The sequence below is a fragment of the Babylonia areolata genome, chromosome 8 (assembly GCF_041734735.1).
Source record: "Babylonia areolata isolate BAREFJ2019XMU chromosome 8, ASM4173473v1, whole genome shotgun sequence".
Lineage (NCBI taxonomy): Eukaryota > Metazoa > Mollusca > Gastropoda > Neogastropoda > Buccinidae > Babylonia > Babylonia areolata.
The window spans coordinates 30,930,162-30,942,661 of NC_134883.1; the positions used below are offsets into that span (position 1 = coordinate 30,930,162).

Sequence of the window (12,500 nt, forward strand, 5' to 3'; positions counted from 1 at the left end):
AATCCGCGGTAAAGGAGACGTAGCTATCGCCGCAATCACATTGCAACATTTAGCAGTTTTCTCTGGATCTAGATAGATGTACAAGTTTAGTTACACCCGCCGGGAATTGTACGACACGGTCGATTCAATTTCTCTTTTATGTTCATTCTAGTTTTATAGTTTTAAAGTTGATATGAAAATTGAATATTTTGTTAAACTAATAACATGTAGAGCCAAGTACAAGTACTTCTGAACGTCGTATGAAGTGAAAAGGACTTTGTTTTGAGAAAGTCAAGACGAAATTTTTACGTTTCATCAAGGGTATTAACTCTCATGGTTTATTATTTTTAACTGTGAATTCCGACTGATTTTGTTGATATTATTATGGCAGTTAACGGTCTCCTTCTCCACCTTTCCATCACATGTTATCGTGTATTGTCCATTGAATATAGGATTGAACGGGCAGGTCAACAACATGAAACAAAATGGCGTCCTTCGAGCTCGCTAGAAATATGAGCATGCGCTTTGAATATGTATAAATATGTGTACGCAATTTGCCCATGACCTTCAGGGCTCAGCCAGTAGATCTATAAAGTCCACTCGTAGTATTGATTTTAGTATTTTCCGAAAAAGACCACTTGGGCGAATGAACATAGCGAAAGCCCTGTACACTGAGAGTAAAACACACAAGCTTTTTATGTATTGAATATAATTTCAAAATGTAATGTTTGAGATGAGAAAGATCAGTTCAAAGCAAATTAACCCCCGAGCATTAATTACAGATTAATTTCCCCTTTTTTTTTACTATCTGCAGCAAAGACATGCACCAGAAATATAACTTCCATGCTTAGCAAAAGAAGTTCCTGTTTGAACAAAAAATGATAAAAATGACTGCTCTTGTTGTTGTGTCAGAATATCAGATCAAAGTGCCAAGTTTAGAGAATAAAAAAAAAATATAAATATAACAGTAAATTCAGTTTGCATATAATTTGGTTTCTTTATATATATATATATATTTTTTTTTTTGTGCCCATCCCAGAGGTGCAATATTGTCTTAAACAAGATGACTGGAAAGAAATGAATTTGTCCTATTTTTATGCCAAATTTGGTGTCAACTAACAAAGTATTTGCAGAGAAATTGGCAATGTTAAAGTTTTCCACGGACACACAGAGAGACAACCGAACACTGGGTTAAAACATAGGCTCACTTTGTTTACACGAGTGAGTCAAAAATACTTAGTTTTCGGATGCATTTCAGATAACTGTTATTTTAAAAAGAAATAGTGTAACTCATGATATTATTATTATCGTTGGTTTTGTTGTTTCTATTGTTCATAGTTGCTATTAGTATTATCGCTGGATTTGTTGTTATTGTTTATAGTAACTACTGTTAGTATCATATTTTTGACTCACTTGTGTAAGCAAAGTGAGTCTATGTTTTAACCCGGTGTTCGGTTGTCTGTGTGTGTGTGTCTGTGTCTGTGTGTCCGTGCTAAACTTTAACATTGACATTTTCTCTGCAAATATTTTGTCAGTTGACACCAAATTAGGAATAAAAATGGGAAAAATTCAGTTCTTTCCAGTCATCTTGTTTAAAACAATATTGCACCTCTGGGATGGGCACAAAAAAATAAATAATGAAGCCTAATTATATGCAAACTGCATTTACTGTTATATCAATATTTTATGTATTCTCTAAACTTGGCACTTTGATCTGATATTCAGACCTAACAACAAGAGCAGTCATTAATATCATTTTTTGTTCAAACAAGAACTTCTGTTGCTAAGCATGGAAGTTTTATTTATTATGCAAACGTTTTGGTGCAGATAGTAAAAAAGGGAAATTACTCCGTAATTAATGCTAGGGGACTTAATTTGCTTTAAACTGATCTTTCTCATCTCAAACATTACATTTTGAAATTATACTCAATACATAAAAAAGCTTGTGTGTTTTACTCTCGGTCACAAGTGAGTCTTGAAGGCCTTGCCTCTCTTGTTTGTTGTTGTTTTTACTGTAAACTGCTGTTACTATCATCGTCGGTTTTGTTGTTGTTGGCTTTATTGTTCATAGTAACTATTATTATTACCGTTGGATTTGTTGTTGTTTTAATTATTCATAGTAACTATTATTGTTATTATCGTTAGTTTTGTTGTTGATGGCTTTATTGTTCATAATAACTGTTATCATTATCGTTGAATTTGTTGTTGTTTTGATAATTAATAGTAATTATTATTGTTAGTAGCGTTGGTTTTGTTGTTGCTGTTTTTATTGTTCGTATCATCACTGTTGTTGTTATCGTTGTTCCAGGCTGTCCGATGCCGACGGGAGCTTGGACTACAGTGTGGTGAAGGAGGGGGAAATCGTCAGGAAGGACTTCCGCAGCGATGTGAGTCCCTTGTGTCACCCTCGTCGTCACCCATGTTCCCCCAGGACTTTGCCCTGGGTTGACATCTTCATTATGGCTTATCTGTACACGTGTTGAACGACTGCGATTTTTTAGCATATTGTTGTTTTTTTCTGTTTTACACCACATATGAATTTCTCTTTTTGAGATGATAAAGTATTCTGTATTCTGTACTTGAACTGTTATGGTTCTGACTGACACACACATAATCACACGCACGCTCACACCCACACCCACGCAAACACACACTTAATCACACGCACACACACACACACACACGCACACACACACGCACGCACAAACACACACACACACACACACACACATGCATACACATACATGCATACACACGTATACACACACACACACACACACACACACACACACACACACACACACACATACACACACACACAATCAAAGCAGTAAATCAGTAGCTTTTCTTTTTGTGTGTGTGTGTGTGTGTGTGCGTCTGTGTATACGCGCGCTCGTGCATGCGTGTGTGTGTGCGTGCGTGTGTGTGCGCGTGTGTGTGTGATTATGTGTGTATACATGTGTGTGTGTACGTGCTGGACAGGATGTGTTTCTGCTGGACCACCCTACCCACGGATTGTTCGTGTGGGCGGGTCAGAGGGCCAGCAAGAACGAGAAGGCCAACGGGCTGTCGTACGGCCACGTGAGTTGAAATGTCCGAGTCACAAGAAGCCGTGTACAATATATGTGTGTGTGTGTGTGTGTGTGTGTGTGTGTGTGTGTGTGTGTGTGTGTGTGTGTGTGACTATGTAAATATGTATGCATATGTGTGTGTGCATGTGTATACGTGTGTATGCATGTATGTGTATGCATGTGTGTGTGTGTGTGTGTGTGTGTGTGTCTCTGTGTCTCTCTGTCTGTCTGTCTTTCTCTGTGTCTGTGTCTCTCTCTGTCTCTGTCTCTGTCTATGTGTATATATATATATATATATATATATATATATATATATATATATATATATATATATATAATTTTTTTCCCTTTGACCCCTGTGGTTGTTGGGCCCATAGAGGATACTTGAACAATTAATTAATTAGTGATGCACCGCATTTCTCATAAAGTGATAGAAACGCACGAAATGTGAAGTGGGTAAAATAGCTTGGTGATTAATTAACACGGTCAACAATCAACAACAGCAGCAGCATTAGCAGCACCTCGAAGAACAAGAGCAAGGAGAAGGAGAACAAGAACAACAGCAACGAACAAACTTATATATGAAAATAAGATATCGTAACAATCATTCTAACACTTGAAATCGGCGATAACATTAAGCTTTAGAAGAGCAAAAAATACACGTCAAATTGCAGTCTTTCCCCCCTTTGTTTTTCCCCCAGTTTTGAACACACTTCCTTCCCTGTCTTGAATGTATTTCAAAAGTTAAAAACTGGCCTTTGGTTTCATGTATTTCGACTGTTGTGTTTTCTAAGATCATCAAAGTTTGTCAAAGTTTTTCTCAAGGCCTGACTAAGCGCGTTGGGTTACGCTGCTGGTCAGGCATCTGCTTGGCAGATGTGGTGTAGCGTATATGGATTTGTCCGAACGCAGTGACGCCGCCTTGAGCTACTGAAACTGAAACTGAAACAAAGTTTGTCATTCCATGACAAAATGATAGGCATATTAGGGTACACACACACGCACACACACACACACACACACACACACACACACACACACACACACACACACACACACACACACACACACACACCATAGTAGATATACCAATGCTCAACATTTTCCGCAATAATATCCAGGGGCTAAAAAAAAAAGGGGGGGGGGGAAGGAGTTCGTGTGATATGGTCTTGTACGGTATCGTATGACATGGCCAGTATGGCATGGGATGGCAGGGTACTGTATAGGATGGTGTAGTGTGGTATAGTAGTTATGCTTAGTAAATGTATATATGGCATGTGGTATATGATGCGAAATGGTATGGTATGGTGTCGTATGGAATGCTATGGAATGTTATGCGAAAGTATACTATTATATGGAGTAAAATTGTATGCTGATATGCTATGGTATGGTATGGAATGGAAAGATACAGTATCGTATCGTATCGTTTCGTATAGTATCGTATGAGATTATATCACAGATTTACATAAGTTTACAGCTGGGTCATCAACAGAGTGAGAGCTGTATCATCAATAGATTCTCCAGTGCGATGGGAAATCATTAACAAATTACTCTTTTGTGAAGGACTATGACTCTAGGAGGCAAAATTGCACTGGCTCTTAGTGCTGCAGCCTTGGGGGCTAGATGGTCTTTGGGAACCATCCCAACGCCGACTGTCCTAAAACCATCTTGGCTGGGAGAGTGGGGATGTAACTTGAGCAAGACACTCTCCACTTTTATCAAATTCTAGTACAGATAGTCGGGACAGCAGTTACCTCACCTCCTCTGCTGTTTTGATTGTGAAAGTCGGACACGACTGACTATCCTACATACACACATTGGTATGGTATGGTATGGAATACTACGGTACGGTACTGGTTTAGTGGGATGTGTTATCGTATTGTATTGCATTGTATCGTGTCGCATCGTATGGTATCGTGTGAACCGCCCAGTCTTTTCCTGTGTGCAGAAATACCTGTCGACGACCTTCCACCCTTGCGTCCCTATCACCGTGCTGACCGAGAAACAGGAGAGTAATGCCTTCAAGGCCGCCATCTCAGCCTAATTTGCATATCGGACACGCCCACCACCATCACGCGCTCCCTCCTGTCGCTTGATCAAGTTTATGGCATCGTATCATTAGTCCACTAGCCTGCTCGCTGATCTGTAGTTGTTTTTCATTGGTGCTTCACAGGCAGCACGTGACTGAGGAATCTACCGTCTTTCTTCTTCTTCTTCTTTTTCTGGGGGTGGAAAATTGATGTCAGTAACCCTCCTTTTTGCCGGAGACTTTTTTGGGGGCAGTTTCAAATATCTGTTATCATGCTCTCTCTCTCTCTCTCTCTCTCTCTCTCTCTCTCTCTCTCTCTCTCTCTCTCTCTCTCTCTCTCTCTCTCTCTCACACACACACACACACACACACACACACACACACACAAGGACCTTCTTTAAGTCTGAAGATGTGCGCAATTGTCTAATTGAATAGCAATGATAATAACAACATTATTATTAACAGAAGTAAGTAGTATATATGTAGCGTCTAATCTCGTATAGAGGCGGACCAAAGCCTCTTCACTCCAGTCGTCTTCTCGCATGCATAACTCTTGACTGAGAGGGATGAAAACAACAATTTAATGAAAAAAACAACAACATATAAACAGAAAGACCGTAAAGAGGGAGAGGAGAGGAGGGAAGAGCTGTTTCGCAAAGAACCGAAGTGAAGTTACTGTATATATTCCAGCGCTAACTGTTTCGACATCCGATATTTATCTAATGAAATGATCAAACGTTCCGAAGAAAACGTGAAGATGAATCGTGTTGAGAACCCTTTTAATTCTGATCCTTGCGCGGACTGAATTGTAAGGGTGTTTGCAGTAAGCACGGGACTGTTTTGATTCACTGTGTCAGGGTTATCCTGTTGGGGAAAAATATATCACTGCTTCTAAGTTTTTGTTGTTGTTGTTGATGTTGTTTTTTTTAGGTATGGCTTGTGTATCGCTTTTAGTTGTTGATATTATCACTACGTAAACTGAGCAGCTTCATCCATACATATCAAAACTGGAGGAGGGTGTAAGCTTGTATTGTCGATGGGTTTGTTGTTTGTTGGGGGGGGTTTTGTTTTGTTTTGTTTTGTTTTTTGTTTTGTTGTTGTTTTGACTTTTTTTTTTTCACAGTCGTCGACCTGATTCTGAATTTTATGAAACTTGAAATCAGATGTGCTCGCGCTTGCGTGTTTGGTTGTGTGCATACTATGCGCATACATGAGTGTGTGTGTGTGTGTGTGTTTGGGTTTTTTTACTGCTTAATCTTTCACATTTTTCTCACAAACTCATACATTTTATTTTTAGAAGTTCTTTTTTTTTGTAAATCTCTCTCTCTCTGTCTCTCCTCTCTCTCTGTCTGTGTGTCTCTCCTCTCTCTCTCTCTCTGTCTCTCCTCTCTCTGTGTGTGTGTGTGTGTGTGTGTGTGTGTGTGTTTGAACCGGCATATGAGAACATGTGTGTTTAGTGCGCGACGCACTTGCGCACGCGTCCAAAGTCATTGACTTCTTCATGGTCAATCTTTTCTTTCTCTGAAGTGTATTCATTCTTTCGCAGATTTACCTCCCTGTCTCTGTCTTTCTCTCTCTCTCTCTCTTTCTCTCTCTCTCTCCCATAGCCCCATTCCCAAATTTTTTTTTCTTCCCTTCCCATTGTCTACATCTTTTTTCTTCCTGTTTTTTTTTTCTGTTTCTCTTAATATCGGCAGTGTCGTCATCCAAATTACCACCATCTATTTTTTTTCTTCTTCTTCCTCTTCTTCAGCTTTTCCTAATCTTCATCAGCCTTCTCCTCCGTTCAATTCTGCCTACTCCTCCAACTCCTCCTCCTTTCTTCTCCTCCGCCTCAAACTCCTACTTCTGCTCCTCCTTGTATACCTCCGCAAAGAATGGAAAGAAGAAATGAGAAGAGTATCTTGAGTGACAGAATTGAAAAAGAAAGTGATGCGCGGTGTACGGTCAGTGGTTGTATTGTTCTGATAGACTTTTTTCACATGCTTTGAATTCTTGATGATCCTGCCCCATGACAGAGCACCACCTCAGAATCGCGGTTTGAGCACGCGTGCCAGCTATCTGTCTGGACAAATCAGAACGTGTCTAACCTGTCTGGTAGCCGATCACTTACTTCACAGCCCGGTTCAGTCTGTTGCTGCGGGTTGTTATTTGTTTTGTTGTACTCGCAGTTTCATAACTTGATAATCATAGGCCTGAACCAGGGACTTGATAATGACCTGGAGCGAGTTGCATTGCTCGGATGGAAAAGCCTAGTATGGTCGTAACCCGCTACTAACTGTGTGTAGTATGGAACTGACCAATGACGTAGTTCGGGCAACGTAGGCATTTAGTCACGTGCAACTGTCAGAAAGTTGGAACCAAGCAATGCAACTAGCACCTGGCTTGGAGGGGGCGCCCTGGCAGTCTCGGTGAATTAAGGTGGTGTAGAGACTTCTCATCCAGTGCTTCACCAGTAATCGGGGTTCGAGACCTCCATTTTGTTGGAATGATGTGTGTGTGTGTGTGTTTGTCCTTGGGAGAAGAGGCGCTTTGACACCCGATTTTTCTCACTTCACACCCAGGGTGTGAACGGGTACCGGGTATCTGACTTCGGTCGGGGAGGGTTCAAAACAGTTATAAGGGGAGGATTGGGACTCTGTCCGCCTTTCATATGCCTTGGACACAGTCAGTATGTGAACTCACTGTCCCATGCGGCTTGTGGGACCTTTGATTTTGTAACAAAAGCAAAACCAACGACTTTGGTTTGTCACCACCAGCCAGAATCTGACAAGAGAGGGTGTGTGTGCTTCAACAGGATTGGTTTGTATCGTCAGCCAGGGGCAGAGAGCGCGTGGTCTGTAGATTGTTTCTTAGGTCCTTGTGACACAATGTTCTGTTATTATTGATGGTTATGCGTCTCGAAGTTATTTCGATCACCAGGATATTTTTTGAAATGACTGTATGTTAATGCTTTACACAAACGTTAGTAGGGGCAGGCCAAGTGCATTGGGTTTATGCGAAGATTAAGCGTCGGTTCTTTTCTTTTTTGTTTGTTTTCTTTCTTTCTTTTTTTTTCAATTATAGGAGATATGGTGTAGCGTATATGGATCAATTCACACGCTTTAACACCTTCATAAAGCTAAAACAGGAACTGAAACTAATTTTTCCCTTTTTTTTTGTCCACCTCCTCCTCATTTATCATCATCATCGTTAGCATCATCTCTTCTTCATCTTTTTCTTCTGTTTTCGTTTTCATCATCTTCGTCTTCCACTTCATCATCACCATCTTTTCTTTCTTTTATTGTTATCAGCATCTTCCTCGTCTTCTTTTTCGTGTTATTTGGAAGGACATTGTATACTGTACTGATATGATACCTTTCGAAATACAGATTTGTTTTTATTTTCTATGGATAAAGTATTCTCTTCAGAATAAGATATTAACGTAACATTGTGTAAATAAGTCAGAATTTTGTATAACTGTTTTTGAAATTACGAATGCTTTCCAAAAGGCTATTTGAATTCTTAGCTACTACCTCCCTCCCCCACCCTCTCTGTCTCTGTCTCTCTGTCTCTGTCTCTCTCTGTCTCTCTCTCTCACACACATACACCCCCCCCTCTCTCTCTCACTCTTTCTCATAGGATATAACCTTCTTGGAGCTGCATATATATATATATATTCCTTTCATAGTTATGAGCTATTATTGCGGTTTATTTTTCAGACATTTTCACATGGCAATAAAATTATAACTTGAACACAGCTGAGTTTCCAGTTTACTTGTTCATCTTGTGTGATTTACATCCGTGCGTGTGTATGTGTGTGTGATGTCCCTATGTTTGTGTGTATGCGTGCGTGCGTTGCGCGAGTGTGTGTGTGTGTGTGGAATGGAATGGAGAAAGAATCGACCAATGTTTTCTGGTTCGCAAGGAACATGTTGTATTTACCGATAAAAGAACCCGTACATTTACACCTGGTGGTTTACTAAGTCGGTCTTCATGTACACGTGTATGCGCATTCACGCACACATGCACAAACACATGCAGTATACACATGCGTACGAACACACACAACCACCATCTGCTCATTAGAAATGTCTTGCGTGATAACGAACATGCGTTTGAAATAGTTAAGAGTTTTATTTGGAGCCCATTTGGCTCTTTATTGTAATTCTACTGGTTGACTACTTAGATTATTTTATTTCGTTTATATATATATATATATATATTTTTTTTTTTAATGCTAATTGAGGAGAGAGAAAGGAACAGGGTAAATAGTGGTGATTTAAGGCATGGGTGCGGTGGGGGGGATAATGGATTTTCGTCTAAAATCACAAATGTGGATAGACGTTAAGCAAAAGAACGAACGAACACACGCAAACCACGCCAACTGAATCATCACAATTATCAAAATTAATCAGTCATGATTCTCTTCCTTATGGCTGTGAGAGTTGACTATACATGTTTACAGTGCGACCTTTTTGGCCGAGCAGGATATTATGTATGTCAGTTTCCTAACAAGGTCATGATATAATCGAAACGTTGATATAATTATGTAACGCCAGTAATCCCTACCAGTTTCGCTGTTTTTTGTTTGTATTTTCGCATGTCACAGAACCACCAAGAACAACTTACACGAGGGGTCCGGGCGCGCGCATGTATGTGTGTGTATCTGTGTGTCGGTGTCGGTGTGTGTATGTGTGCGCGCGCGCATGCATGCGTATGTGTGTGCGCGTGCGTGTGTGTGTATGTGTGTGTGCGCGCGCTCCGGTTTAATGTATTTTCATTTTCAAACGATATTTGTTTTGGTTTGCTTGTGTGTATGCGTGTGTATGTGTGTGTGTGTTGGTTTGTGTAGGTGTGGGTGTGTGTGTGGGTGTGTGTGCGCGCGCGCACGTGTGTGTGTATGTGTGTGTACGTGTGTGTGTGTGTGCGCGCGCGCGTCTGTGTGTTTGTGTGTGTGTGTGCTGTTGTTGCAAACAGTGTGTGTTTTGGAGCGCGCGCGCGCGTGTGTGTGTATGCTTGTGTGTGTGACTGTGCGTGTTTCAGTTGAGCGCGTGTGTGTGAGTGTGTGTGTGCGTGTGTGTTTTGTGTGTGTGTATGTGTGTGTTTGTGTGTCGTGTGTGTGTGTGCCTATGTGTGTGTGCCTCTCCTGCATGCCTGCCTGCCTGCTTGCCTTCTCGCTCATGTGTAAACATGATAGAGAGAGAGACAGACAGACAGACAGACAGAGAGAGACAGAGACAGAGAGAGACTCAGAAGGGGATCTTCCCGGGTCTTTTGTCACGCGAAACGACACGCGCGGACTTTGCGTCATTCGCGAAAGAGACTGCGAGACTGTCAACATCGCCCTCGTTGTTGTTGGTGAGTTTCAGGAACGTTCATGTTGATATTGCTTCAGTTGTAATGTTCGTGAGTGTGTGTTTTTTTGTGTTGTTGTTTTTTCCCCTTCTTATTGTTTGATGTTGGCTATTACTTGTGTGTAACCTAAGTATAACTGGTTGTGATTAAAAAAAAAAATAAATAAATAAAAGAACACACACACAAAAATGATTATCAATATCATGCACTGTGTTTCAAAGAAAAACAGACGAAAAGGACAGCTTCTGAAGAAAAGGTTAGTTAAAGAAATAGAAAACAAAAAACAAATTGTTAATTGTGATTTCTATAGAACCAAGCGTTAAATTTGTGGGGGGGAGGGGAAAAATCCGCGATAAACGTCACTGGAAGGTAAACGTGTGACCGTGGATTTTTACTGCTGAAGGAAAATTTAAGAATTTTGGGTAATTTATCTATTTTATACTTCCCAGAGACTTTTGCTTGTTTCCGTGAAGTCTTAACTACTCAACTATTGCGGACTAGTACTGGGGATTTTTTGTTTGTTTGTTTGTTTGTTTTTTTGCCGTGTCTTCGTCGTCGATAGCATGAACTTTCTTAAATCTTTGTAATTTGCTGAACTGTATGTGTTCATTGTGGGTGTCTGAACTTCATTTTCTTTTGATGGGAGCTTGCGTTGAAATATTTCCCATTGTGCGTCTTCTTCGATTGGATTGATTCAAACTGGTTTGTGTGTGTGTGTGTGTGTGTGTGTGTGTGTGTGTGTGTGTGTGTGTGTGTGTGTGTGTGTGTGTGTGTGTGTGTTCATGGTTGTGTTCGATGTGAAAGTAAGCGGGTGGATGGCCCATGAGATAAAACATCGTAAAGTATGAGAGGTAACAATTATAGACTGAAACGTATTATGATATGACATGTCACAAAATGCTAAAAACAACTGTCATCATAAACATTTTTTTAAAAAATGAAAAAAAACAACAACAAAACAAACAGCAGCAACAAACACACACACATGTCGTGTGCAGTGAGTGGAAGGGTGAAGAGTTAACACAGCCTACAGCAAACTGATTCCTGAGTTCGATCGTCTTTCACAGCTAACGATGTGACTCTCTCTCTCTCTCTCTCTCTCTCTCTCTCTCTCTCTCTCTCTCTCTGTGTGTGTGTGTGTGTGTGTGGTTGTCTCTGTGAGTATATATATATATATATATATATATATATATATATATATATATATATATATATATCTTATTAAATTTTCTGCATGTTTTCCTGATGATATCGATCGATTGTCCGTGATGATGATTAGATAACAATAATCGTCTTCGATGATGTTTTAAAAAAAATTCTATCTTGATAACGAGTAAAATTATCAGTGTAGTTGCATTAGGATGCTCTCCTTGTTCGCATTCAAACTCTTCTTCCTTTTTTTTTTTTTTTTTTTTTTAACTGAAATTCTTCGAATGAAAAAAAAAAATCATTATCGACATTGTCATCATCACTGCCGTCGTTTTTGTATATAAAAAATGTTGTTGTTGTTGTTGTTGTTGATGATGATGTTGCTGTTCTTGTTGTTGTTCTCCTCCTCCTCCTCCTCCTCCCCTCCTCCTCTTCTTCTTCTTCCTCCTCCTCCTCCTTCTTCTTCTTCTCCTCCTCCTCCTCCTCCTCCTCCTTCTACTTCTTCTTCTCCTTCTCCTTCTTCTCCTCTTCCTCCTCCTCTACTTCTTCTTCTATCAACTATACGAACTTTATGAAATTACCACGGCAACTGGTGATGTGGTCGTCTTTGAATTATGAACGATGAACGGACGAACAAATGAATATGGGACTGTGCAGGCAACACTGTAGGTGGCCCAGACGTTGGGATTGTCATGTTGAAGCCGGTTAATCGTGGATGGATGGATGAATGTTTTAAGTTTCTGTGTCCAGGTTTTGAAGCTCGTGCATTTCAGTCCATCTACTCCTATCTCTCTCTCTCTCTCTCTCTGTTTCCCTCTGTCTCTCTGTGTCTATCTCTCTCACTCTGTCTGTCCGTCTGTCTCTGTGTCCCCCAACCCCCACAACCCTCTCTCTCCGTCACACACACACACACACACACACACACACACACACAC

At 40.4% G+C, this 12,500-nt stretch overlaps 2 protein-coding genes across 6 annotated transcripts in view; both read left to right on the forward strand.

The window, feature by feature from the left end:
* Positions 1–5,467, forward strand: part of LOC143284735 (gelsolin-like protein 1) — a 37,120-nt gene extending 31,653 nt beyond the window's left edge. For all 5 annotated transcript variants that reach the window (XM_076591690.1, XM_076591693.1, XM_076591689.1 and 2 more), the window contains 3 exons: positions 2,288–2,366; positions 2,962–3,060; positions 4,999–5,467. In XM_076591690.1, coding sequence (XP_076447805.1) covers positions 2,288–2,366; positions 2,962–3,060; positions 4,999–5,094 — 274 coding nt within the window. In that variant the 3' untranslated portion in view covers positions 5,095–5,467. The remainder of the gene's footprint in view (positions 1–2,287; positions 2,367–2,961; positions 3,061–4,998) is intronic.
* Positions 5,468–10,355: 4,888 nt separating this feature from the next.
* Positions 10,356–12,500, forward strand: part of LOC143284736 (gelsolin-like protein 2) — a 20,598-nt gene continuing 18,453 nt past the window's right edge. The window contains exon 1 of the mRNA XM_076591694.1: positions 10,356–10,419. The gene's annotated coding sequence lies outside the window, so the exon portion shown is untranslated. The remainder of the gene's footprint in view (positions 10,420–12,500) is intronic.